The 24,390-nt window shown below is 43.5% G+C and overlaps 1 protein-coding gene across 4 annotated transcripts in view; it reads left to right on the top strand.

Annotated features, from left to right (window-relative positions):
• The window catches only part of SCML2 (Scm polycomb group protein like 2), a 192,952-nt gene that overhangs the window by 132,996 nt on the left and 35,566 nt on the right, over positions 1–24,390 (top strand). For all 4 annotated transcript variants that reach the window (XM_073615174.1, XM_073615172.1, XM_073615173.1 and 1 more), the window contains 3 exons: positions 2,034–2,157; positions 3,617–3,820; positions 4,590–4,793. In XM_073615174.1, the coding sequence (XP_073471275.1) occupies positions 2,034–2,157; positions 3,617–3,820; positions 4,590–4,793 (532 nt within the window). The remainder of the gene's footprint in view (positions 1–2,033; positions 2,158–3,616; positions 3,821–4,589; positions 4,794–24,390) is intronic.

Here is a 24,390-nt window from a genome sequence, read left to right on the forward strand (position 1 = left end):
TTCAGAAATGCCCTAATTCTTCATGGCATAGATTCAACAAGGTGTTGGAAACATTCCTCAGAGATTTTGGTCCTTATTGACATGATAGCATCATGCAGTTGCTGTAGATTTGTCGGCTGCGAATCCATGATGCAAATCTCCCGTTCCACCAAATCCCAAAGGTGCTCTATTGGATTGAAATCTGGTGACTTTGGAGGCCATTGAAGTACAGTGATCTCATTGTCATGTTCAAAAAATCAGTTTGAGATGATCTGAGCTTTGTGACCTGGTGCATTATCCTGCTGATATAAGAAGATGGGTACACTGTAGTCCTAAAGAGATGGACATGGTAAGCAACAATACTCAGGCAGGCCGTGGCGTTTGTATGATGCTCAAAAGGACCCAAAGTGTGGCAAGAAAATATCCCCCACACTATTACACCACTAGCCTGAACCGTTGATACAAAGCAGGATGGATCCATACTTTCATGTTGTTTTACGCCAAATTCTGACCCTACTATCTGAATGTCACAGCTGAAATTGAGACTCCTCAGACCAGGCAATGTTTTTCCAATCTTCTTCTATTGTCCAATTTTGGTGAGCCTGTGCAAATTGGAGCCTCATTTTCCTGTTCTTATCTGACAGGAGTGGCACCCGGTGTGGTCTTATGCTGCTGTAGCCCATCTGCTTCAAGGTTCAATGTGTTGTGCATTCAGAGATGGTATGCTGCATACCTTGGTTGTAAGGAGTGGTTATTTGGATAACGGTTGCCTTTCTATCATCTCGAAGCAGTCTGCCCATTCTCCTCTGACATCAACAAGGCATTTTTGTCGCACTATTGCCGCTCACTGAATATTTTCTCTTTTTTGGATTATTCTCTGTAAACCCTAGAGATGGTTGTGTGTGAAAATCCCAGTAGATCAGCAGTTTTTGAAATACTCAGACCAGCCGTCTGGCACCAACAACTACGCCACGTTCAAAGTCACTTAAATCCCATTTCTATCCCATTCTGATGCTCGGTTTGAACTTCAGCAAGTCATTTTCACCACGTCTAGATGCATAAATGCATTGAGTTGCTGCCATTTGATTGACTGATTAGCAGTGTGTTACCAAGCAATTGAACAAGTGTATCTAATAAAGTGGTCTGGTGAGTGTATATGTTCACCATGTGCAACTCAACATTCTGATTTGTTATGAGGAAGAAACAGTTAAAGGAAAAACTAAAGTCTGAGATCTTTTATACTGCATGTTGTATTGCCCCTACACTGCATTTTGTTAAGTAATGGGAAAGCATGCATGTCACCTCTGTTTACTGGATACAGTACTTGTATGGATTAATTACAAAACAGTCATGTTGCTGTAACAGATTTATAGATTTGGTAACAATTCACACTAGTGCAGTACCAGCGCTTTTCCACACTGGAAGAACGCCAGTCACAGCTAGGACACACAGAAAACTATTGTTTTCTATGTGTCTAGGTCACACTTAAATGCAGCCCGGAGCTGCAGTGATCTGCAATAACATGCAGTCATGCTGCATTTTATCGCATGCCACTGTACAACAGTGTACCCAGCTGCTGTACAGTGACATGAATAAAGTGTCAAAGTTTGTAAAAGAAAAAACTGCACTGGATTGCACACCACACTGCCCCCTACCGCCAGAACAGACAGCTGTTGCACAATAAACTGCTGCAGTGTCCTGTGCAGCTTCTGCCCATTTACATGTCAAGGGGCCCTTACTATTCATGGTGTTCCAATGTGTAAACTCAGCACTAAAGGGTGCAGGCCATTTAAACTGGCTGCAGGTGGTAACTACAAAGTTTATAAACCTCTTTCTATACATTCCTTTTAACATTTCTTTGCAACTTCTCGACCAAAACTTTCTGTAGAACATTTTCATTTTTCCTTTGCCAGAAGGCAGATGTTGGCATTAAGCATTTCTTCCATGCAGTTTGTGTGCTTATAAATGTAATGTGCAACTTTCTACCCACAGCTATTTTATAAAGACAGGAAGCCTAATATTCTCTAGACCGTTACCTTTTTTTTTATTTTTAGAAAGAAAGTCTGCCATTGAATCAAATTCTTCCTGCAACTGAATCTAATGGAGACATCAGTACATCCCAAATGATTAAAGATGCTGTGAGCGTTATAAATTCTTCTATGGCAGTAATTTCAACAGGTATTTGTCCCTCAGGCCTCGCTTTCTCGCTAACTTATAAAATATGTTTCAGGTATCACAAGACCGTCAGATTTGAGAACTTCAGTAAAATCAAATCATTTACTTTTGACTGAAATGCCAAGATCTTCATAAGCCCCAGGGTATAGTTCATGGGTGCTATGGAAAAATTATAAAGCATAATTAAAAGGTGTTTAGACAATGAAAAAGTGATTATTTCCCAGGATTTAGTGGGTGAAATCTAATGGTGACCTATATAAGTGTAGTTATAGACACACTTTTTAGAAGCACCAAAGCCCCTTTTGCAGGACATCCCAAAGGAATCCAAAATGACTTTTCTCCCTGCTAACTTTATGGTTACATTTAAAGCCTATGGACAGTGCATTTGCTTTAGCTAGTTCTCTAAATAGACAACCTTGCAATACTATGCAATGTCTCCAGTGCAGTACAGCTGAGGCAAGACTGATGAAACTGAACAGAGAAGGAGCAGATCATGAAAGGTCATCTCTGTGCCATGTCCTCAAATCAGCAAGCTCCATACGTAAGATTCACAGCATTGTCCAATGTGGTAAAGCATGATTGGCTTACAGTGCTGCCCTGAACTTTCCTAGTCTGAATGTTGGTATGTAGTCAATGTTACAAGGCTAGCATAAAGGCAAATTGAAAAAGAAAAAGATATTTAAATGAAAAGTACTGTATAGCCAAAGCTATTTTGGCTGGGGATCACAGGAGTGCAGTTCATTCTGCACTCCTGTGACCTGTTTTCAGCCGACAGCAGGCTGAAGCCTGCTGTCGGCTGATATCACTTAGCCAGGCCAGGCTCTGGATAGATCCCGACTTTACAGTTGGGATCCACCCTGATTCCTAGGCGAGCAGCTGGTTCAGCCTCTTAGCAAGCCCCTGGGAGACTGAGCCAGCGCTCTAGCCCCTATACAACCTGGCACTCCAGTGAGTGCGGGGGGCAGAGCAGAGAGCCAGTGACTGACAGTCACTGGCTCTCTGCTCACTGAAGGCTGAGAATCGAGCGTTCAGTGGCCTTTGATCACTTGGTTCTCAGTCTTGGAAGTGGCGGGGGACAGATGCAGCATCCTATCAATGCTGCAGCATCCTATCAATGAATAATATACTTTTTTTTTTTTTTTAAACCCATACTTCTCGTTTAGGTATATAATTTAATCAATTTGAGTCTTTTATATCTGCCTACCTGTACACTTTAAAATTGTGCTGAGTGCAGCCAGAGACAGAAGGGGGTTGGATTGTATGTAGTGGTTTTGACTTGGGTCAGGGACCGAAAGACTGAAACCTTGAAAAAAGGACAAAATGCAAAACTCCTTTGACACTGGCATGGCTTATGTACTAAGCAGTAAGCCAGGAGAAATGTTTGTGCTATGGAATTTTCATCACCACCATTCTGCTTTTTGAGATTTTACCTCATCTTTATTGTTTTTGTTTTTTTCTGCAGTTTGTGTTTATGTGAACAAACATGGCAATTGTGGACCTCATCTGGATAAGAAGAAAGTTTTACAGCTTCCTGATCACTTTGGACCTGGCCCAGTGAATCTAGTGCTGCAGCAGGCAGTGCAAGCCTGTGTAGACTGTGCACACCATTGTAAAGTAGTGTTTGGCTTTCTGAAGTCTGGTCACCATGGAGGAGAGATTATAACTGGTATGTTTGTGCATTTCAGATGGATTTGTAATGTTTTCAGCCAGTTAGATTTAAATATAGAATCAAAAACGTAGAATATTTGTATACATGATTGTTCTCTTTTCTATTTTTTATAAATTAGTAAACTTGCATTTTTATATCCCTCGAAACTTGTTTTCAGCCATGTAGATTTGATGGAACCAGTTTTAAAGGAGAGGTATGGGCAAAAGTCTTTTGTCGATACTTCTCCTGTGGGTCACAGGAGTTCACTTAGTTTTGCACTCCCTTTAACCCATATTTGGCCAAGGTCACAGAGCCGGTCCAGGCTCTGCAGGGATCCCAACAATAATGTCACGATCCACAGATGGCTGACCTGCAGCTGGCTCAGCCTCTCAGTCCCCCGCTGAGAGCCTGAGCCAGCCACTCGCCCCTGCGCTGGAGGGGTAGAGCAAGGATCGGCGAGTGACAGTCACCACTCTGTACTCAGAGCGTACTCGAGAACTGAGCGATCCGTGATCTTTGATCGCTCAGTTCTCGGTGTTGAGCCACCGGGGGACAGCCGCAGCATCAAATCGATGTTGCAACCATCTTGGTGGGTATGAATGTTTCTTTCTTTTCCTGCACGTCTCTGTTAATATAGATACTGAAGGTTTTCTTTTAGCAACAAAGAGTTACGTTTTGTATAGTAAAAATTGCCGCGTTTGGTCTGCTCCTAAGCTTCTCGTCTGTACAGCTTGTATTGTGATTTTGTATTATTACTTATATGTTTTTATTTTTATTCTGTATTTAGCATCCTTTGATGGAGAGAAACACTCTGTTCATCTGCCACCAGTCAACAGTGCATCATTTGTATTGCGTTTTTTGGAAAAACTATGTCACAGTTTGCAGTGTGATAACCTGTTCAGTAGCCAGCCGTTTAGCCCATACATGGGTTCACTGCATGGTCCAGCAGACTATGACAGAAACAAAGCCTGCAAGAATCCACTTTCAGGAGGTAAATATTTTATTTATTTTTTATTCTTTCTTTAAATTTTTTACCAAGAATATAGTTGTGTCCACAACATGCCATTAAATGTCACATACGTACATTACATAAGTCAGAAGACATTATTACATCAGTCATGGCAACTCGGGTTCATGTATTAACCAAACATATAAAATGTATAAGGGATCTACAGTAAATGAATAATAAGATAATCAGCATCTCCTTTTCTAATTTTCCAGTGGGTTAATAGGAATGCAGTAGATTTAAATAAACTGGAAAAGAAAATAAAGTTCTGGGCAATGGAGTAGAAAACCTAAAGGGAAGCCAAGGGAAATTTGGAATGTTGTATAGAACAACAGTACAGTATGTAAAATGGGTTGTCAAATCTGGGTGGAGGGGGGAGGTAAGGCAGAGACTTAACTCTAATTTTATTACATGGCCAAAAGACGTGCAGCAGTGTGGCTTCAGCATGTCCACACTGACAGCACACGCAAGGAATCTAGGGGTAGATTTTGTGCAGGACTGTCAGCACCTTGTACTGTCTGGTCAGGATCTTATAGAATTAATCTTGGTATTTTCTAGCTGTGGAAGAGTAAGTATAAGATGTGGTCTCTTTGTTCAGATGAGAACAAGGCATCTAGGTCTTTCTCTCATTTGAGCAAGAAAAGGGGACATAAAATAATTATTCAAATGGTGGCATTTGCTGTAGCACGACTCCTCATGTTTGAGAGTAGTAGAGGAAAAAATAAAGGGTTTGCTGAACCTGCCAGTTGTCTATTGGAAGCCTTATCATTAGTTGACTGACACGTTTTTGAGTTGTGTGTAATCTTTAAAGTGTTTGTTAACCCCCAAATAATAAAAAAATGGATCCTGTCTCTTTAAAGCATTTTATACAGCACAGTGCTTGTGCTTGGTCATTTGGTCCCCTGTAATACCTGGCTGATCCTGCCAGTTTCTATCCTCCCCTCTGTAAACTGACCATGGTTCATCATGGCTGCTGAGTCCTGACCCCGTGGTCAGTTTACGTTCTTCCATCAACCTCGACCCTCTTGTCCTCCTCCCCCTCCCTCTGCCTGTCTGCCCCTGTGTCATTGCCCGCCCCATCTGCTCCTGCTGCTCTCTTAACTGTTAGAACTATATAAAAGCCTCTCTGTGTCCTAATAACAAGTGATCCTGTCTGTGTTCTTTATTTAAAAAAAGCCTCCTTTACTGTAATTCACAGTGGTTCCCCGCGATCACGTGACCGGCTGGCTCTCTTTCTCTCCTCTCCTCCTCGCGTCCTGACTGACGTCAGCGGGGGAATCTCGGCCCCACCCATCTGTCAGCCAGGCAGAGAATGAGCCAGCTGGAGACATTATTGCAAGGAACCGCTGTGGAATACGGTAAAGGAGGCATTTTTTAAATAAAACGGACAAAAGCACTTGTTAGGACACAGAGGGGCTTATATAAAGTTATATAAGTGGGTTAACAACCACTTCAAGTCTGAGAGGGTTGCTATTGAGAAATCAAAGAAGTTGTCTGTCTACCAGACCAGGGTAAAGTTTGGGGTGGAGGAACTTGACTGGCCTGCACAGAGTCCTGACCTCAACCCATAGAACACCTTTGGGATGAATTAGAGCGGAGACTGTGAGCCAGACCTTCTCATCCAACATCAGTGCCTGACCTCACAAATGTGCTTCTGGAAGAATGGTCAAACATTCCCATGGACACACTCTTAAACCTTGTGGACAGCTTTTCCAGAAGAGTTGAAGCTGTTATAGCTGCAAAGGGTGGGCTAACAATATTGAACCCTACGGATTAAGACTGGGATGCCATCAAAGTTCATGTGTGTGTAAAAGCAGGCGTCGCAATACTTTTGGCAATATAGTTTATGTGATTCCCCCACCCTAGGAAGCCTAAAAGTGGCCTTCAGATGTCAGTCTTTCCAATCAAATGCCTTTTTTTTCTTTGCGGTAGTATGCAGATACGTAGTGTTCTTGTGGGCATGGGCCAGATGGACCACATTAAGCACTCTTGGGGTATTGTCTTTATCTCTCTGACTGGCATAACACTTGCCTAATCTGAATGAATGATAGGTTGTAAATGGATATCAACTGAGTGTAGAGGATTTTAGTGAAGATGTCTACATGTTGCTAAAAATTGAGGGGCCAAGATGGCTGCTAAGGCTTTGTAGTATTTACTCTAAAGCCATCTGGGCCAGGAGCCTCCTTCGATTTTATTGATTTGACTGCAACAAAGAGTTCACTAGTCATTAAGAGCGTGTTCAGAGATTTGGCTTCGGTTATATATTTTTGGATTTTGGGGGCAAGTTGTATAGAGATGATGAATGTAAACCTTGGAAGCATGTCACTATATCTGCAGAGGAATGTAATTTTTTTCCCATTCCCAGTGATGATGTGGGGGATATATGTTTTTAAAGAACACCTTCAAATAGCTATCCAGGTTCCTGCAGGATCTGTTACTGTATTCATTGTAAGTGTGTCTGGTTTTAGCCCACTGGATCTTGTTTTTTTTAGTAGTAGAGATGCAAATTTATCAGAGAGATTTCTTGTGCAGAGTTTCGAGGTGTGGTATGCGATCTGAAAGCTAGTCAAGTTGGGCTTGACCAGCTTCCCATTGTTCTGGACAAAAGGATGCTTACCTCCCTTGATTTAGGATGTGGGGTAATACTGTGGTAAGGAAATCTGAAGCAAAAATTAGAAAACCTGGGCACCTTTTTTGGTTTGGAAGTGGGTCTCCTGTATAAAGGCTACTTGCGCCCTAAGTCTACAAAGTTCAAGTACCAGTTCAATACATTGGTGTGCTTTTCAGGAATATTGAGACTATTCGTATTCAGAGACACAAACCTGGATTTAGGAGTGTTATACACAATAAATAAGGCAAAAACCAGAAGCAGTGGTTAGTGTGTAATATGTGGGAACTGGAAAGGTCTGCCACCCTAGCACCAAAGTAGTGGGCAAGTAGGGAAAGGGAAAAAGACCTGGAGTGTGAGGGCAGGGAGGTAGTAGGATTATAGGTATGAGGCTGAAAGAGAAGGATGTGAAGGAGGTAACAAGAAAGTATTGGGTGTTGTGGTGGGGGAGAGGTGATGGCCAAGAGGAAGAGGAGAGGACTAATAGGTCTGTTGCTACATACTATGAGAGGGGTGCATGGGAACTGCGAGCCTGTTGTCCTCAAGAGACCAAGCTTTAGACTCGTCCTGAGGGGTGTAATGATTTTGTGTATCATTAGAATGTGCTTTTTATTTTGTCAGTTGTGTTAAAGGAACCCATAGCAGTAGTGATCTAAAGCTCTGGAACACTTTTTGGTTATCTATAAATTAACAAGTCTTTACAGTGAATTTGTGGCCAGACTATAGACAGCCACTTATGTATTGTAAATAAGCTTTAAAGCAAGCTCTCAATGAACCCTGTAACTGCAGGCACTATAGCGCAATTTACCCTTAACCACTTCCATACCGCAGAATGTTCTATGACATCGTGAGCTTTCAGTGGAGATATTATTTTTTTCAGCCGGAGATTCCCTGTACCATCAGAACAATCATAGCGTCTGTTCAGCTGCTTGATCGTTCTTACAGGCGACGGGAGGGGGGACCTGTAAGAGCGATCAAGCGGCTCGCTGGATCACACAGGCAAGCCGGTAGAAGCAACGCAGGAAGGAGGGGTGTCCCCTCCTGCCACCCTCCAGTGCTTCTATCGGCTCGTCCGTGCGATCCGGGGAGCCGGAGAAGGAATCCGCCAGGGCCGGAAGTTAGTCATAGAGAAAACCGTGGGCCCGATGGTCCCCGGCAGTTTCTGACGCTTGGAAGCCCAAGTGCGATATTATGACATCACGTCCGGGCCGGCAGGAGGAAACAATGCCGGGGACTCGACGGAAAGCCTGAGATTGTTTGTTTGTTTCTTTTTATTTTTTTTATCTCAGGCTGGAAAGCCTGGAGGAGATATGTGGGGCCTTATAAGATCCCACATCTCTCCATAAAGAGGACCTGCCACGCACTATTCCTATTACAAGGGATGTTTACATTCCTTGTAATAGGAATAAAAGTGATCAGAACCACTTACCAAAAAGGACATACCCGTATGTCAGTACTTTGACGCTAAATACCAGGGTTATGGCAGCAGCTAGCTGCCATAACCCCAGTATTTTGGGGAATGCCGTGCGTTTCTCTTTAAGATAAAAGTGGTCTCCACGGTGGATTCGCCGCAAGATCACTTTTATCAGCGCTGCTAGAGAGGTGCCCACCCACCGCGTTCCGGTCGTCTCCGCCGCTAACCGGACCCGCTGGTAGCGGCGGAGACGATCGTGTCCTCTCCTGTGGATGCCTGACTGCCGACTGAGTGGAAGATGGCCCCTGCTCGGCTCCATGGCATGGGAGGGCAGAAGCATCGTCAAACGTCATTTATGCCCTGTCATTCTTTTTTTTCTATTACAAAGGATGTTTACATTCCTTGTAATAGGAATAAAAGTGACCCAAATTTTTTTTTTTTTTTTTTTTTTTTTTAACCGTGTCAATAATAAATAAGAAAAAAAATTATTTATTTTTTTTAAAGCGCCCTATCCCGACAAGCTCGTGCACAGAAGCGAACGCACACGTGAGTAGTACCTGCATATGAAAACAGTGTTCAAACCACACATGTGAGGTATCGCAGTGATAGTTAGAGCGAGAGCGATAATTCTAGCCCTACACCTCCTCTGTAACTTAAAACTGGTAACCTGTAGAAATTTTTAAACATCGCTTATGGAGATTTTTAAGGGTAAAAGTTTGTCGCCATTCCACGAATGGGCGCAATTTTGAAGCATGACATGTTGGGTATCAATTTACTCAACGTAACATTATCTTTCACAGTATAAAAAAAATTGGGCTAACTTTATTGTCTTAATTTTTTTTTTAATTCAAAAAAGTTTTTTTTCCCCAAAAAAAGTGCGCTTGTAAGACCACCGCGCAAATACGGTATGACAAAGTATTGCTACGACCGCCATTTTATTCTCTAGGATGTTAGAAAAAAAATCTATAATAATGGGGGTTTTTAAGTAATTTTCAAGCAAAAGAAAAAATTATTTTAACTTGTAAACAAGTGTAAAAAATAGGCTCGGGGCTGAAGTGGTTACAGGGAAAGTGTAAAAATAAAATCATTTAAATAAAATAAACAAATAAAAAAAAAATGTAAGCGTGCTCGCACGCAGAAGCCATGTCATGTCCGCTTATATAAACGTCATTTAACCACACATGTGAGGCATCATGTGAGGAACGTTGGAGTGAGAGCAATAAAGTTGGGGAGAGAGCAATAATTCTAGCAATAATTCTAGCCCAAGACCTCCTCTGTACCTCTTAACAGGTAACCTGTAAAAAAGTTTTAAAGCGTCGCCTTTGGGGATTTTTAAGTAACGAAGTTTGGTGCCATTCCACGAGTGTGCGCAATTTTAAAACGTGACATGTGAGGTATCAATTTACTTGGCATAACGTCATCTGTCACATTATACAAAAATATTGGGCTAACTTTAGTGTTTTTTTTTTTTTTTTTTTTTAATTTTCAAAATTGAATTGAAAAATGGCTACGCAAATACCGTGTGACATAAATGTTTGGGGGTTCTAATGTTCATAACAGGTACTGTAGTCTTGTTTTAGTCAGTTTGTCCTACATTAGAAGGCTGAAAAGCAGCAAAGTCCGTGTTGGGTTTAGGGGGCTGTGTGGGCTGAAACTGCTAAGAACTGACCAGAAGCTGACTACAGTGCCTCTGTTATGAACTTTTGAGGATAAATTACTCCACAATGCCTGCAGCTACAGAGGTAAGCAAGGCTTGTTTTTTTATTTATTTTTTTACTGGTTACGAAAGTGTGTGTGTATAGCCCAAATTTTTATTTTTATTCCGCTTTGGATTGAATAGGGAAATCCTGTCTTTAACCACTTAAGCACCGAGCCTCTTTTTTTAGATGTGTTTACAAGTTAAAAATTTTTTTTTTTTTTTTGCTGGAAAAGTACTTGGAACCCCCAAACATTATACATTTTTTTTTTCTAGAGAATAAAATGGCGGTCATTGCAATACTTTCTGTCACACCGTATTTGCGCAGCAATCTTACAAGCACACTTTTTTTTGGAAAGAATACACATACAGCATGACAGGACCTCTTAAATATGAGATCTGGGTTCAAAAAGACCTCAGATCTCATATTTATACTAAAATGCAATAAAAAAAAATTGTCATTTAACCACTTGACCACTGGGCACTTAAACCCCCTTCCTAACCAGACCAATTTTCAGCTTTTGGTGCTCTCACACTTTGAATGACAATTACTCAGTCATACAACACTTTACCCATATGAAATTTTTGTCCTTTTTTTCACACAAATAGAGCTTTCTTTTGGTGGTATTTAATCACCGTTGGGTTTTTTATTTTTGCGCTATAAAAGAAAAAAGACTGAAAATTTGGTAAAAGAATGAATTTTTCTTTGTTTCTGTTACAAAATTTAGCAAATTAGTAATTTTTCTTCTGAAATTTTGGCCAAAATTTATACTGCTACATATCTTTGGTAAAAATAAGTACAACTTGATGTATATTATTTGGTCTTTATGAATGTTAGAGAGTCCAAAAGCTATGGTGCCAATATCTGAAATTGATCACACCTGAATTACTGACGATCTATCTAATTTTTTGAGACCCTAACATGCCAGAAAAGTACAAATACCCCCCAAATGACCCCTATTTGGAAAGAAGACATTCCAAGGTATTTAGAAAGATGCATGGTGAGTTTTTTTGAGATTGTCATCTTTTCCCACAATTCTTTGCAAAATCAAGATTTTTTTTTTTCTTTTTTTTTTTCTTTTTTTTTTTTCACAAAATTGTCATATTAGAAGGTTATTTCTCACACACAGCATATGCATACAACAAATTACACCCCAAAACACATTCTGCTATTACTCCCGAGTATGGCGATACCACATGTGTGAGACTTTTACGCAGCGTGGCCACATACAGAGGCCCAACATGCACGGAGCACCTCCAGGCGTTCTGGAGCGCCCAGGCCAATTGTTATATTTCTCTCCTATATGTAAAAATAATAATTTATTTGCTAGAAAATTACATAGAACCCCAAAACATTATATATATATTTTTTTTTAGCAAAGACCCTAGAGAATACAATGGCGGTTGTTGCAACTTTTTATCTCGCACGGTATTTGCGCAGCAATTTTTCGAACGTGTTTTTTTGGGAAAAAAAACAGTTTTGTGCTTTAAAAAAAAAAAAACAGTAAAGTTAGCCCAATGTTTTTGTATAATGTGAAAGATGAAGTTACGCTGAGTAAATAGATACCTAACATGTCACCCTTCAAAATTGCACACGCTCGTGGAATAGTGCTAAACGTCGCTACTTAAAAATCCCCATAGGTGACGCTTTAACATTTTTTACTGGTTACATGTTTTGAGTTACAGAGGAGGTCTAGGGCCAAAATTATTGCTCTCGCTCCAACGTTCACAGTGATACCTCACATGTGTGGTTTGAACACTGTTTTTATATGTGGGCGGGACTTACGTATGTGTTCGCTTCTGCATGTGAGCACACGGACATGGGCGCTTTAAAAATTTTTTTTTTTTTTTTTTTTATTGTTTATTTTACTTTGACACTTTCCCCCCCCCCCAAAAAAATTTTTGATCACTTTTATTTCTATTACAAGGAATGTAAACATCCTTGTAATAGGAATATGGCATGACAGGTCCTCTTTACAGTGAGATATGGGGTCAATAAGACCCCACATCCCACCTCTAGGCTGGGAAGCCTGAAATTAAAAAAAAAACGATCTTGGCTTTGATCGTAGCGGTGAGTCGGTAGAAGCACCGGAGGGTGGCGGGAAGGGGGGGGGGCGTCCCCTCTTGCCTCCCATAAGAACGATCAAGCAGTGGAACAGCCGCTATGATCATTCTTATGGTGTAGGAAATCGCCGGCTGAAAAAGCTGATATCTGAATGATGCCTGTAGCTGCAGGCATCATTCAGATATCCCCGCTCAAAGTCAAGGACGTCATATGACTGTGGGCGGGAACTGGTTAAAAATTGCGGAGTATTGCGGGGTATTGCAGAGTATTGCGGAGTAGTGAAGGGTATATTGCAGGGTATATTGCTGGGTATATTGCAGAGTATTGCTGGACATATTGCAGAGTATTGCTGGACATATTGCAGAGTATTGCTGGGCATATTGCAGAGTATTGCTGGGCATATTGCAGAGTATTGCTGGGCATATTGCAGAGTATTGCTGGGCATATTGCAGAGTATTGCTGGGCATATTGCAGAGTATTGCTGGGCATAATGCAGAGTATTGCTGGGCATAATGCAGAGTATTGCTGGGCATAATGCAGAGTATTGCGGGGTATAATGCAGAGTATTGCGGGGTATAATGCAGAGTATTGCGGGGTATAATGCAGAGTATTGCAGGGTATAATGCAGAGTATTGCAGGGTATAATGCAGGGTATAATGCAGAGTATTATGCAGAGTATTATGCAGAGTATTGCAGGGTATTATGCAGAGTATTGCAGGGTATTATGCAGAGTATTGCAGGGTATTATGCAGAGTATTGCAGGGATGGCTGAGCATGGAGGGATGGATGGATGTGGCAGCAATTGTCACTGAGCACCGCTGTGGGCACTACACATGCAGCCCACAGCGGTGCTGCCATCCGATCCCTCCCCCCCCGCACTGTACCGATCGGTACATGACATGGCGCCGGAGTCATTTGACGGAGCGATCACATGGTAAACAGCCGCGATCAGAGGCCGTTTACCGTTATCCGTGATGTGCCGGGTCCTCTGTACCCGGCGGTCACGGAGGTTCTCGGGTGCGCGCCCCAGGGGGCGCGCGAGAGCAGTATTCTGGGAGGACGTCCATGGACATCCACCCAGAACTAGCCGACCACGCTGCAGCCGTCTTTCGGCTATGGCCCGGTCGGCAAGTGGTTAAAAAATTTTCCCTTTCCGTCATTTCAGGACAGCCACAATAGAGAGATAGTCTCCTCCCCTTCCTCTGGAAACACTGCGCCAGCCCATAAAATCTCTCCTCCCCTGCCAGACCTCAGTTATTAGTGTTTCCTCCGGTGGGGAGACACTGTGCAGAGGAACCAGGCCGGGTGCAGTCAGGGAGACTGTGGCCTCTTTCTAAGAAAATCATCCCTAGGGAAGCAGGGGCTTCCAGGATGAAGAGTGGCGGTACATACCGCAGCTGAAAGCCACCCCTTCCTTGCCGAGCGCGGCATCAGGTCGTGGGGGACCCCTATCGCGTCCACAGGGCCGCAGCAGGGAGACAGTCCGCTCTCCCCTGTATCCATACAGGCCGCAAAATTTGGAACCAGCGGGCCGGACGACGGGTGACGTCATTTCCGGCGGGGGGGCGGACGCTTTCCCTTTGAACCGTGACTTCCGGTTCCGGGTCGCGGGGCTGATAGGGGGCCGGGCTCAGGCTGGAGTGAGTCGCTTCACATGTACACAGTGTGAGACTCTACACAGGCAACCACCTGCAGTCATGTCTGAGGCAGATGCTGCAGCTCATTCGGACGCTGTCTCCAGCCTTCCAAAGGTAAGAGTTCCCTGGGGAGGGGTCCTCTCTATCTAAGGTTTGCTCTCCCTCTTGTATGGTTCCTTACTTAGAGGGAGGGCAGTCCCCCTGGGTGGTCAGGGGGTGGGGGGGTGAGCGCAGTTCCCTTAAGATGGATCTGGTACTCCCCCAGGGTTGTTTCCACTTAAACTTGCTGGAAGTAATATGGTTTTTTTGTATGTATTTTCAGAAATCTACAGAAAAAACAAAGTCCACTCATGTCTCTAAAAGGAAGTGTGCCTCTTGTAGAGACAGTTTAGGGGAAGCATGGACTAAAGTTTTATGTAAGGAGTGCATAGACTCCCTGGTTAAGGAAAGGGAATCTGAACAGCAGTCTGGGTTGGCAGCTTCTGTGAAAGAGCTGTCTTCCACCTTTTCATCTTTTAAAACCTTTTTTGAGACGTTCAAGCTTCCCTCTAAACCCATTCAGCAGGACACAACCCCGCCTCATGCTCAGGGCTCTGCACCTGCCAGATCTACCAATTTAGTTATGGCAGAGGAGATGTCAGGCCCTTCCGGGGTGGAGCAGAGGCAACCGGACAGTGGCACGTCTGATTCCCATGAGGAATCAGAAGGGGAGGACCAGGACGGGGAGTCCAGGAAAATCTCCAGGTATAAATTGTCCCTGGATGAGGTGGAAGATCTCTTGGGGGCAATATATACAACCCTCGGGATACACGAGGATAAAAAACCCCTATCTCTCCATGACCTTATGTATAAGGGCTTGGGAGATCAAAAAAGAAAAGTTTTTCCAGTACATGAAGTGCTGGTGGAAACGATTAAGAAGGAGTGGCAGGATCCTGAGAGGAAACCCTTCTTTTCTAGCTCCCTTAAGAGAAGGTTTCCATTTTCAGAGGATCCAGCGTCCATTTGGAATAAAAATCCCAAGTTGGATGCCGCCTTCTCTCAGGTCTCTAGACACACAGACCTGGCATTCGAGGATATGGGGGCTTTGTCGGATGTCATGGACAAAAGGATAGACTCACTTCTAAAAAAGACGTGGGACTCAACTGTGGGTAACTTAAAGCCAGAAATGGCTGTTACGGTCGTAGCCCGCAATTTAGAGCACTGGCTTTTCCAGATTCAGGAGCACATTGAAGCTGGCACAGCCAAGGAGACTATCCTAGCCTCGTTCCCCACGATTCTGCGAGGAATCGCATACATTGCAGACGCCTCAGCAGAGTCAGTCCGTATGTCGGCCAGATCAGCGGCGCTGGCGAATTCGGCCAGAAGAGCGCTCTGGCTGAAAACTTGGCCGGGGGACACCGCCTCCAAGGTCAAATTGTGCGGGATACCCCTGACAGGTGATCTACTCTTTGGCCCTGGTTTAGAGATGGTCTTAGACCGTACAGCGGACAAAAAGAAGTCCTTTCCGCCTAAGAGGAAAGCCCCAGCTCAGACGAGAAAGGGGTTTCGTCCGAAAAAAGGCAAGGAATCTCCCAAGCAAGGGAAGAAAACTTGGGGCCAAAGAGGCAAGGGCAGAGGAGGGGCGATTTTTCGCCCTCCTGAGAAGGCCCGTAAAGATCAATGACTCTCTAGGGACGGTGGGAGGAAGACTGGGGGCCTTCCTTCCACAGTGGGAGACCCTCTCACCCAATCGATTCATCCTGGGGGTCATAAGAAGGGGGTATCTCTTGGAATTCTCAAGACCACCCCCGCAAAGGTTCCTTGTTACGAAGCTTCCCAGCTGCACAGCAAGGGCCGAAGCTTTGGTGGACGCCCTGAAGGAACTGGAGATTCAGAACGTAGTTCACAGAGTACCAAGGGGGCAGGAAGGAGAGGGGTTCTATTCCCACGTATTTGTGGTGAAAAAGCCCTCGGGAAAATTCAGACTGATTCTGAATTTAAAACCCTTAAACAGGTCAATTTGCTACAAAAGGTTCCGCATGGAGTCAATCTTTACGGTCAGGGCCCTGCTACCACACAACTGTTATATGGTGTCTCTGGATCTCAGAGACGCATATTTACACGTCCCTATCGCAGAAACCTCCCAGAGGTTCCTCCGTTTAGCAGTAGACCTGCAGGGCACAATACTGCATCTGCAGTTTCAAGCGCTGCCCTTCGGGCTATCCTCCTCGCCCCGCATATTCACAAAGGTACTGGCAGAGGCGTTGGCCTTCCTGCGACTCCAGGGGGTATCAGTTATAGCCTATCTGGACGACCTGCTTCTTTTTGCAGTATCCCCAGAACAGTTGATCAGAGACCTCGATCTAACCAAGAGGGTTCTAACAGGTTTGGGGTGGCTGCTGAACTTAGAAAAGTCCAGTCTCATTCCCTCACAGCGCATTGTGTACCTGGGGTACCTGTTGGACACTACGCTCTCGAGAGTTTTTCTTCCAAGGGAAAAAATTCTAAAACTGGACAGAGCAGTTCTCTCCCTCCAGTGCAACCATCTGGTGTCCAAGAGGTCCATAATGTCAACATTAGGCCTTCTAACTTCTACTCTTCCAGCAGTGCAGTGGGCAGGATTACATTTTCGCCCCCTACAATCATATGTACTAAGAGTATGGGACCACAGTCAGAGGGATCTAGACACCTTAGTACAGGTTCCCCATCAAATAAAGAGATCTCTTTGGTGGTGGAGGAAGGAAGTGAACTTGTCACAGGGACGTCTGTGGCTCATCCCAGTCCCACAGATCCTAACCACGGATGCAAGTGGCAAGGGCTGGGGGGCACATCTGGGATCCCTTCTAGCGCAGGGCACATGGAAGGGCGACGAGCTGCAGAGGTCTTCCAATTGGAAAGAGCTGAGGGCAGTAGGCCTAGCCCTCAGATTCTTCAAAGAGGAACTCCAGGGCCACCATGTACAGGTACGGTCGGACAACTCATCCACCGTGGCCTATATAAACAAGCAGGGAGGCACCAGGAGCGGAAGTCTGCTGGCCCTAGCAGAAGACATTCTAAGCTGGGCCGAGTCCAACACTCTCTCACTCTCAGCGGTTTTTCTGAGAGGGGAGAGGAATATAATCGCAGATTTTCTCAGCCGGAGGAGTCTAAAGGAAGGAGATTGGGCCCTCAACCAGGAGGTTTTCAATCTCATATCCGAGAAATGGGGACCCCCGGAAGTGGATCTTTTCGCTTCAAAAGACAACGCGAAAACCCCCTGTTTTTTCTCCCTAAACGCAGGGGAAGGAGCACTGGGAGTGGACGCATTATCTCAGAGTTGGCATTTCAGGACATGTTATGCCTTCCCTCCTCCGGTACTATTACCGGCGGTTCTGAGGAAGTTTCAATTAGAGAGCACCTCTCTTATTCTGGTAGCTCCACATTGGCCGAAAAGGGCATGGTTTTCAATCCTCAGTCAGTTAGCAGCGGAACCTCCCCTTTTCCTTCCACCTCGAAAGGATCTTCTGTCGCAGGGTCCAGTCCTCTGCCCACAGGTGCAGCAGTGGAAATTAGCGGCCTGGCTACTGAGGAGGGTATATTAAGATCCAAGGGGTTTTCAGAGAGCTTGATCTCTACCCTCCTCAACAGTAGGAAAAAGGAGACCCGTAAGATTTACAAAAAGGTCTGGCTCCTTTTCAACAAATGGTGCATAGAAAACTCCTTCTCGGTGCAGAGTCCCGTAGCTGTGTTGGAATTTCTGCAGTGTGGAGCGGACAAGGGTTTATCTGTAGCTACCCTTAAAAGTCAGGTTTCAGCACTCAGTGCTTACCTGGAGAAGTCTCTGGCTACCAATCCATGGGTGGTCAGATTCTTTAAGGCACTGTCAAGACAGAGACCTACCAGGGGTCCTCCCTTTCCCGGGTGGGACCTATCTCTGGTTTTACAGAGCCTTACGGGAAGTCCCTTTGAGCCATTGGGCAAGTGCCTGTTAAGGGAACTTACCCTAAAAACAGTATTTTTAGTTGCAGTGACAACTGCCAGGAGGGTCAGCGAAATTGAGGCGTTATCAATTAGACCTCCTTTTTGTGTTATTTTGCCAGACAGGATAGTCCTTAAGACTGATCCAGCTTTTTTGCCTAAGGTGGCGTCAGGCTTTCATAGAAGCCAGGAAGTAGTCCTACCCTCGTTTTGTCCCAATCCTTCAGGTGAAAGGGAACTAAAATTTCATTTTTTAGATGTAAGGAGGTGTATCCTACAATACCTAGAGATGACTAAAACAATAAGGAAGTCTGATTCTCTATTTATTTTATTTTCTGGGGCCAGAAAGGGTCTCAGAGCGTCCCGACGCACGATTGCCAGGTGGCTTAGATTAGCTATTGGGCAGGCATATTCTTTAGCAGGGAAGGAGGTCCCTAGAGGCATAAAGGCACACTCCATCAGAGCAGTGGCAACTTCCCAGGCAGAGAAGGCTGGAGCAACGCCAGAGCAAATATGCAAGGCAGCGACATGGTCCAGCTACTCCACTTTCGTTAGACATTACAGAGTGGACCTGGTGGCGGCAGGTGAGCAGGCTTTTGGGCGAAAAGTTCTGCAAGCTGTAGTCCCACCCTAATTGGTAAGTGCTCGATTATCCTCTCTATTGTGGCTGTCCTGAAATGACGGAAAGGGAAAATTAAAGTTACGTACCGGTAACGTCTTTTCCTGTAGTCTTTCAGGACAGCCCTAGTTACCCACCCTAAGCTTGGGGGGGTCTTATTAAAGACCAGAACGCAATATGGTAATGATATTGATTGGTATGTTATTAATGTGTTCTTGTGTCTCCCCAGCTGGCCGGAGGTACTCTTGAAAGAACTGAGGTCTGGCAGGGGAGGAGAGATTTTATGGGCTGGCGCAGTGTTTCCAGAGGAAGGGGAGGAGACTATCTCTCTATTGTGGCTGTCCTGAAAGACTACAGGAAAAGACGTTACCGGTACGTAACTTTAATTTTTTTTAAAAAATGGCCCTTTAAGAACTATGGGCGGAAGTGACGTTTTCGCTTCCACCGTGCAGTGTCATGGAGGCGGGTGGGGGCCATCTTCCCCTCACTCATCTCCATGTCAAGGAAGGCACAGCATCCGATCGCCTCTGCCGCTGCAGACCGGGGGGTGGGGGGGGTGGGCCCTCTCCCGCCACCGATTAAAAGTGATCTTGCGGCGAATCCACTGCAGAGACCACTTTTATCTTGAAGCGGACCGCTGGCCGAACAAGAGGATACCGCGGTTATGGCAGCTAGCTCCTCCTCTTCTGGGGGTTCCCTGCTAGCGCTCTGGGCCTCTCCCCCTTGCCGAGTGCCCCCATAGCAAGCCGCTTGGTGTGGGGCACTCGTGCGTGCTCAATCTAGAGCCTGCTCTCTGCGTCCATAAGACAGAGCATGGTTCAGCCCAGTTCCCGCCTCTCTGGCTGTAATTGACAGCAGCGGGAGCCAATGGCTCCTGCTGCTTAATCTCAGTCCATCAGGAGGGAGAATCCCGGGAGAGCCTTGGGTCACGTGCACATTGCTGGAGCGAGATCAGGCTTAGGTAAGTATTTAGAAGGTGGGAGCTGCACACTGAAGGTTTTTTTACCTTTATGCATAAAATGCATGAAGGTAAAACACCTTCAGCCTTTACAACCACTTTAAAGGCTGTGGCTGCATTTGTTTTATTTTTTTAGGCTCTAGGCACCTTTGGACAGCAGCATTGTTTATCTGGGGGGAGGGGAGCGTTAGATGTACTAGCAGATTTAAATATATTAACAAATTGAAGCCAAGCTCCATCTAATACTCCTTAAGCAGTTATATCAACTAGTTTTTTTGTTCTTTAGAAATAAAGGTTTTACAACCTCAAATCCAAAAAAGTACGCTGTGTAAAATCTACATTGAAAACAGAATGCAATGATTTGCAAATCTCATAAACCCATATTTTATTCACAACAGAAAATAAAAAACATATCAAATGTTTAAACTGAGAACATGTAGTATCATTTTTTAAAAAATAATACAACTTTAAGAAAAAAGTAAGGCAATTTAGAAGTTGATGGCTGCAACACTTCTCAAAAAAGTCAAAATAGGATCATGTTTACCATGGTGTAGCATCCCCTCTTCTTTTAACTTCTTAAAACTCTGTAAACATCTGGAAACTGAGGAAACCAGTTTCTTCAGTTTTGGGAGAGGAATGCTGTCCTATTCTTGCCTGATATAGGATTCTAACTACTTAACAGTCCCGGGTCTGCTTTGTCATATTTTTTGTTTCAAGATGCGCCAAGTATTTTCAGTTGGTGAAAGGTCTGGACTGCAGGCATGCCGGTTAAGCTCCTGGACTCTTCTACTAGGAAGCCATGTTGTTGTCATAGATTTAGCATGCTGTTTAGCATTGTCCTGCTGAAATATGCAAAGCCTTCCCTGAAAAAGAATTTGTCTGGTTGGAATCATATGCTGCTCTAAAACCTGGATATATATCTTTCAGCATTCATGGTGCCTTTCCAGATGTGCAAGCTACCCATTCAATACACACTTATGCACCCCCCAGGCTTTTGAACTGAGCACTGATAACAAGCCAGAGAGTCCCTCTTCTCTTTAGTCCAGAGGATTTGTCTGACCACAGAATAGTTTTCCACTTTGCAATAGACCATTTTAAATGAGCTTTGGCCCAGAGATGCCGGATTTTGAACTGAGCGCTGATAAGTGTGAAGGTCCCTCTGAAGGGACACGCTGCCCATGCGTACCAAAAATGTCATATTTCTGTTGCAATCATTTTTATTCAGTTTTAGCAAGTCGCTAACATGCAATAGTTCTGCCCAAGCAGGGGCTAGCTTTGACAGTTGTAACAAAAGTTGGCTTGCAAACGCAGGCAAAAATAAGGCAGTGTAAATATGAAAGAAAAACAGGGACAAATGTCTCAAATTTCAATTCTGCTGACTACAGAATAGTTTTTCACTTTGCAGCAGACCATTTTAAATGAGCTTTGGTCCAGAGAAGAGACGATGGGGGCATTTGTGAATCATGTTTAGATAGGGCTTCTTCTTTACATGAAAGAGCTTTATCTTGCATTTGTGGATGGCACAATGAACTGTGTTCACAGACAGTGATTTTTGGAAGTATTCACAGAATCGTGCTGGTTTTTAATGTTGTACTGTTTGAGGGCCCAAAGATCACAGGCATCCAGTATTGCATTTCGGCCTTGTCCTTTGCGCATAGAGATTTCTGCAGTTTCTCAGAATCTTTTGATGATATTATGTACTGAAGATGATGATATATTTAACGTCTTTGCAATTTTGAATTGAGGATAATTATTATGAAATTGTTCAACAATTTTTAGATGCATCTCTATCTAAAGATGCTCTTTTATACCCAATCATGTTACTGACCTGTGCCAGTTACCCTAATTAATTGGAAAATGTTCTTCCAGCCCTTCTTTGTAAGTACCGCTTACTTTGCCAGCTTTTTGTTGCCCTGTCCCAACTTTTTTGAGATGTGTTGCTGCCATCAATTTTAAAATTACCTTATGTTTTCTTAAAAATGTACATTTTCTCAGTGTAGGCATTTGATATGTTTTCTATTTTCTGTTGTAAATAAAATATGGCTTAACCACTTGAGCCCCGGACCATTATGCTGCCTAAGGACCAGAGGTCTTTTTCCAATTTGGCACTGCGTCGCTTTAACTGCTAATTGCGCGGTCATGCAATGCTGTACCCAAACGAAATTTGCGTCCTTTTCTTCCCACAAATAGAGCTTTCTTTTGATGGTATTTGATCACCTCTGCAGTTTTTATTTTTTGCGCTATAAATGGAAAAAGACCGAAAATTTTGAAAAAAAACGATATTTTCTACTTTTTGTTATAAAAAAAATCCAATAAACTAAATTTTAGTCATACATTTAGGCCAAAATGTATTCGGCCACATGTCTTTGGTAAAAAAAATGTCAATAAGCGTATATTTATTGGTTTGCGCAAAAGTTATAGCGTCTACAAACTAGGGTACATTTTCTGTAATTTACACAGCTTTTAGTTTATGACTGCCTATGTCATTTCTTGAGGTGCTAAAATGGCAGGGCAGTACAAAACCCCCCCAAATGACCCCATTTTGGAAAGTAGACACCCCAAGGAAATTGCTGAGAGGCATGTTGAACCCATTAAATATTTATTTTTTTTGTCCCAAGTGATTGAATAATGACAAAAAAAAAATATATATTTACAAAAAGTTGTCACTAAATGATATATTGCTCACACAGGCCATGGGCCTATGTGGAATTGCACCCCAAAATACATTCAGCTGCTTCTCCTGAGTACTTGGATACCACATGTGTGGGACTTTTTGTGAGCCTAGCCACATACGGGGCCCCGAAAACCAAGCACCGCCTTCAGGATTTCTAAGGGTGTAAATTTTTGATTTCACTCCTCACTGCCTATCACAGTTTCGGAGGCCATGGAATGCCCAGGTGGCACAAACCCCCCCCCAAATGACCCCATTTTGGAAAGTAGACACCCCAAGCTATTTGCTGAGAGGCATGGTGAGTATTTTGCAGCTCTCATTTGTTTTTGAAAATGAAGAAAGACAAGAAAAAACTTTTTTTTTTTTCTTTTTTCAATTTTCAAAACTTTGTGACAAAAAGTGAGGTCTGCAAAATACTCACTATACCTCTCAGCAAATAGCTTTGGGTGTCTACTTTCCAAAATGGGGTCATTTGGGGGGGGTTTGTGCCACCTGGGCTTTCCATGGCCTCCGAAACTGTGATAGGCAGTGAAGAGTGAAATCAAAAATTCACGCCCTTAGAAAGCCTGAAGGCGGTGCTTGGTTTTCGGGGATCCTGTACGCGGCTTTCCAAAATGGGGTAATTTGGGGGGGTTTTGAACTGTCCTGGCATTTTATGCACAACATTTAGAAGCTTATGTCACACATCACTCACTCTTCTAACCACTTGAAGACAAAGCCCTTTCTGACACTCATTGTTTACATGAAAAAGTTATTTTTTTTTTTTGCAAAAAAATTACTTTGAACCCCCAAACATTATATATTTTTTTAAAGCAAATGCCCTACAGATTAAAATGGTGGGTGTTTCATTTTTTTTTTTTTCACACAGTATTTGCGCAGCGATTTTTCAAACGCATTTTTTGGGGAAAAAACACACTTTTTTAAATTTTAATGCACTAAAACGCACTATATTGCCCAAATGTTTGATGAAATAAAAAAGATGATCTTAGGCCGAGTACATGGATACCAAACATGACATGCTTTAAAATTGCGCACAAACGTGCAGTGGCAACAAAATAAATACATTTTTAAAAGCCTTTAAAAGCCTTTACAGGTTACCACTTTAGATTTACAGAGGAAGTCTGCTGCAAAAATGACTGCCCTCGATCTGACCTTCGCAGCGATACCTCACATGCATGGTGCAATTGCTGTTTACGTTTGACGACAGACCGCCGCTTGCGTTCGCCTTAGCGTGAGAGCAGGGGGCGACAGGGGTGCTTTTTTTTTTTTTTTTTTATTTCTTTATTATTTTTTTGCTTTTTTATCTTATTTTTAAACTGTTCCTTTCATTTTTTTTTTAATCATTTTTATTGTTATCTCGGGGAATGTAAATATCCCCTATGATAGCAATAGGTAGTGACAGGTACTCTTTTTTTGAAAAAATTGGGGTCTATTAGACCCTAGATCTCTCCTCTGCCCTCAAAGCATCTGACGACACCAAGATCGGTATGATAAAATGCTTCCCCAATTTCCCAATGGCGCTATTTACATCCGGCGAAATCTAAGTCATAAAATGCTCGTAGCTTCCGGTTTCTTAGGCCATAGAGATGTTTGGAGCCACTCTGGTCTCTGATCAGCTCTATGGTCAGCTGGCTGAATCACCGGCTGCATTCTCAGGTTCCCTGTTGAGACAGGAGAGCCAGAGAAAAACACGGAAGACGGTGGGGGGGGGCATTCCCTCCCACGGCTTGTAAAAGCAGTCTAGAGGCTAATTAGCCGCTAGGATTGCTTTTACATGAAAGCCAACCGCTGGCTGAAAAGAATGATACCAAGATGATACCTAAACCTGCAGGCATCATTCTGGTATAACCATTCAAAGTCGTGAATGGCGTACCTGAAGACAAAAAAATGGTTAACAATAAAGCACAGTAAACGGTAAAGTATAAAAAATTGCATACCTGAAAAGCAAACATGATAAAACATAATAACAATAAAACAT

This window comes from Aquarana catesbeiana, linkage group LG02 (genome assembly GCF_042186555.1).
Source record: "Aquarana catesbeiana isolate 2022-GZ linkage group LG02, ASM4218655v1, whole genome shotgun sequence".
NCBI lineage: Eukaryota > Metazoa > Chordata > Amphibia > Anura > Ranidae > Aquarana > Aquarana catesbeiana.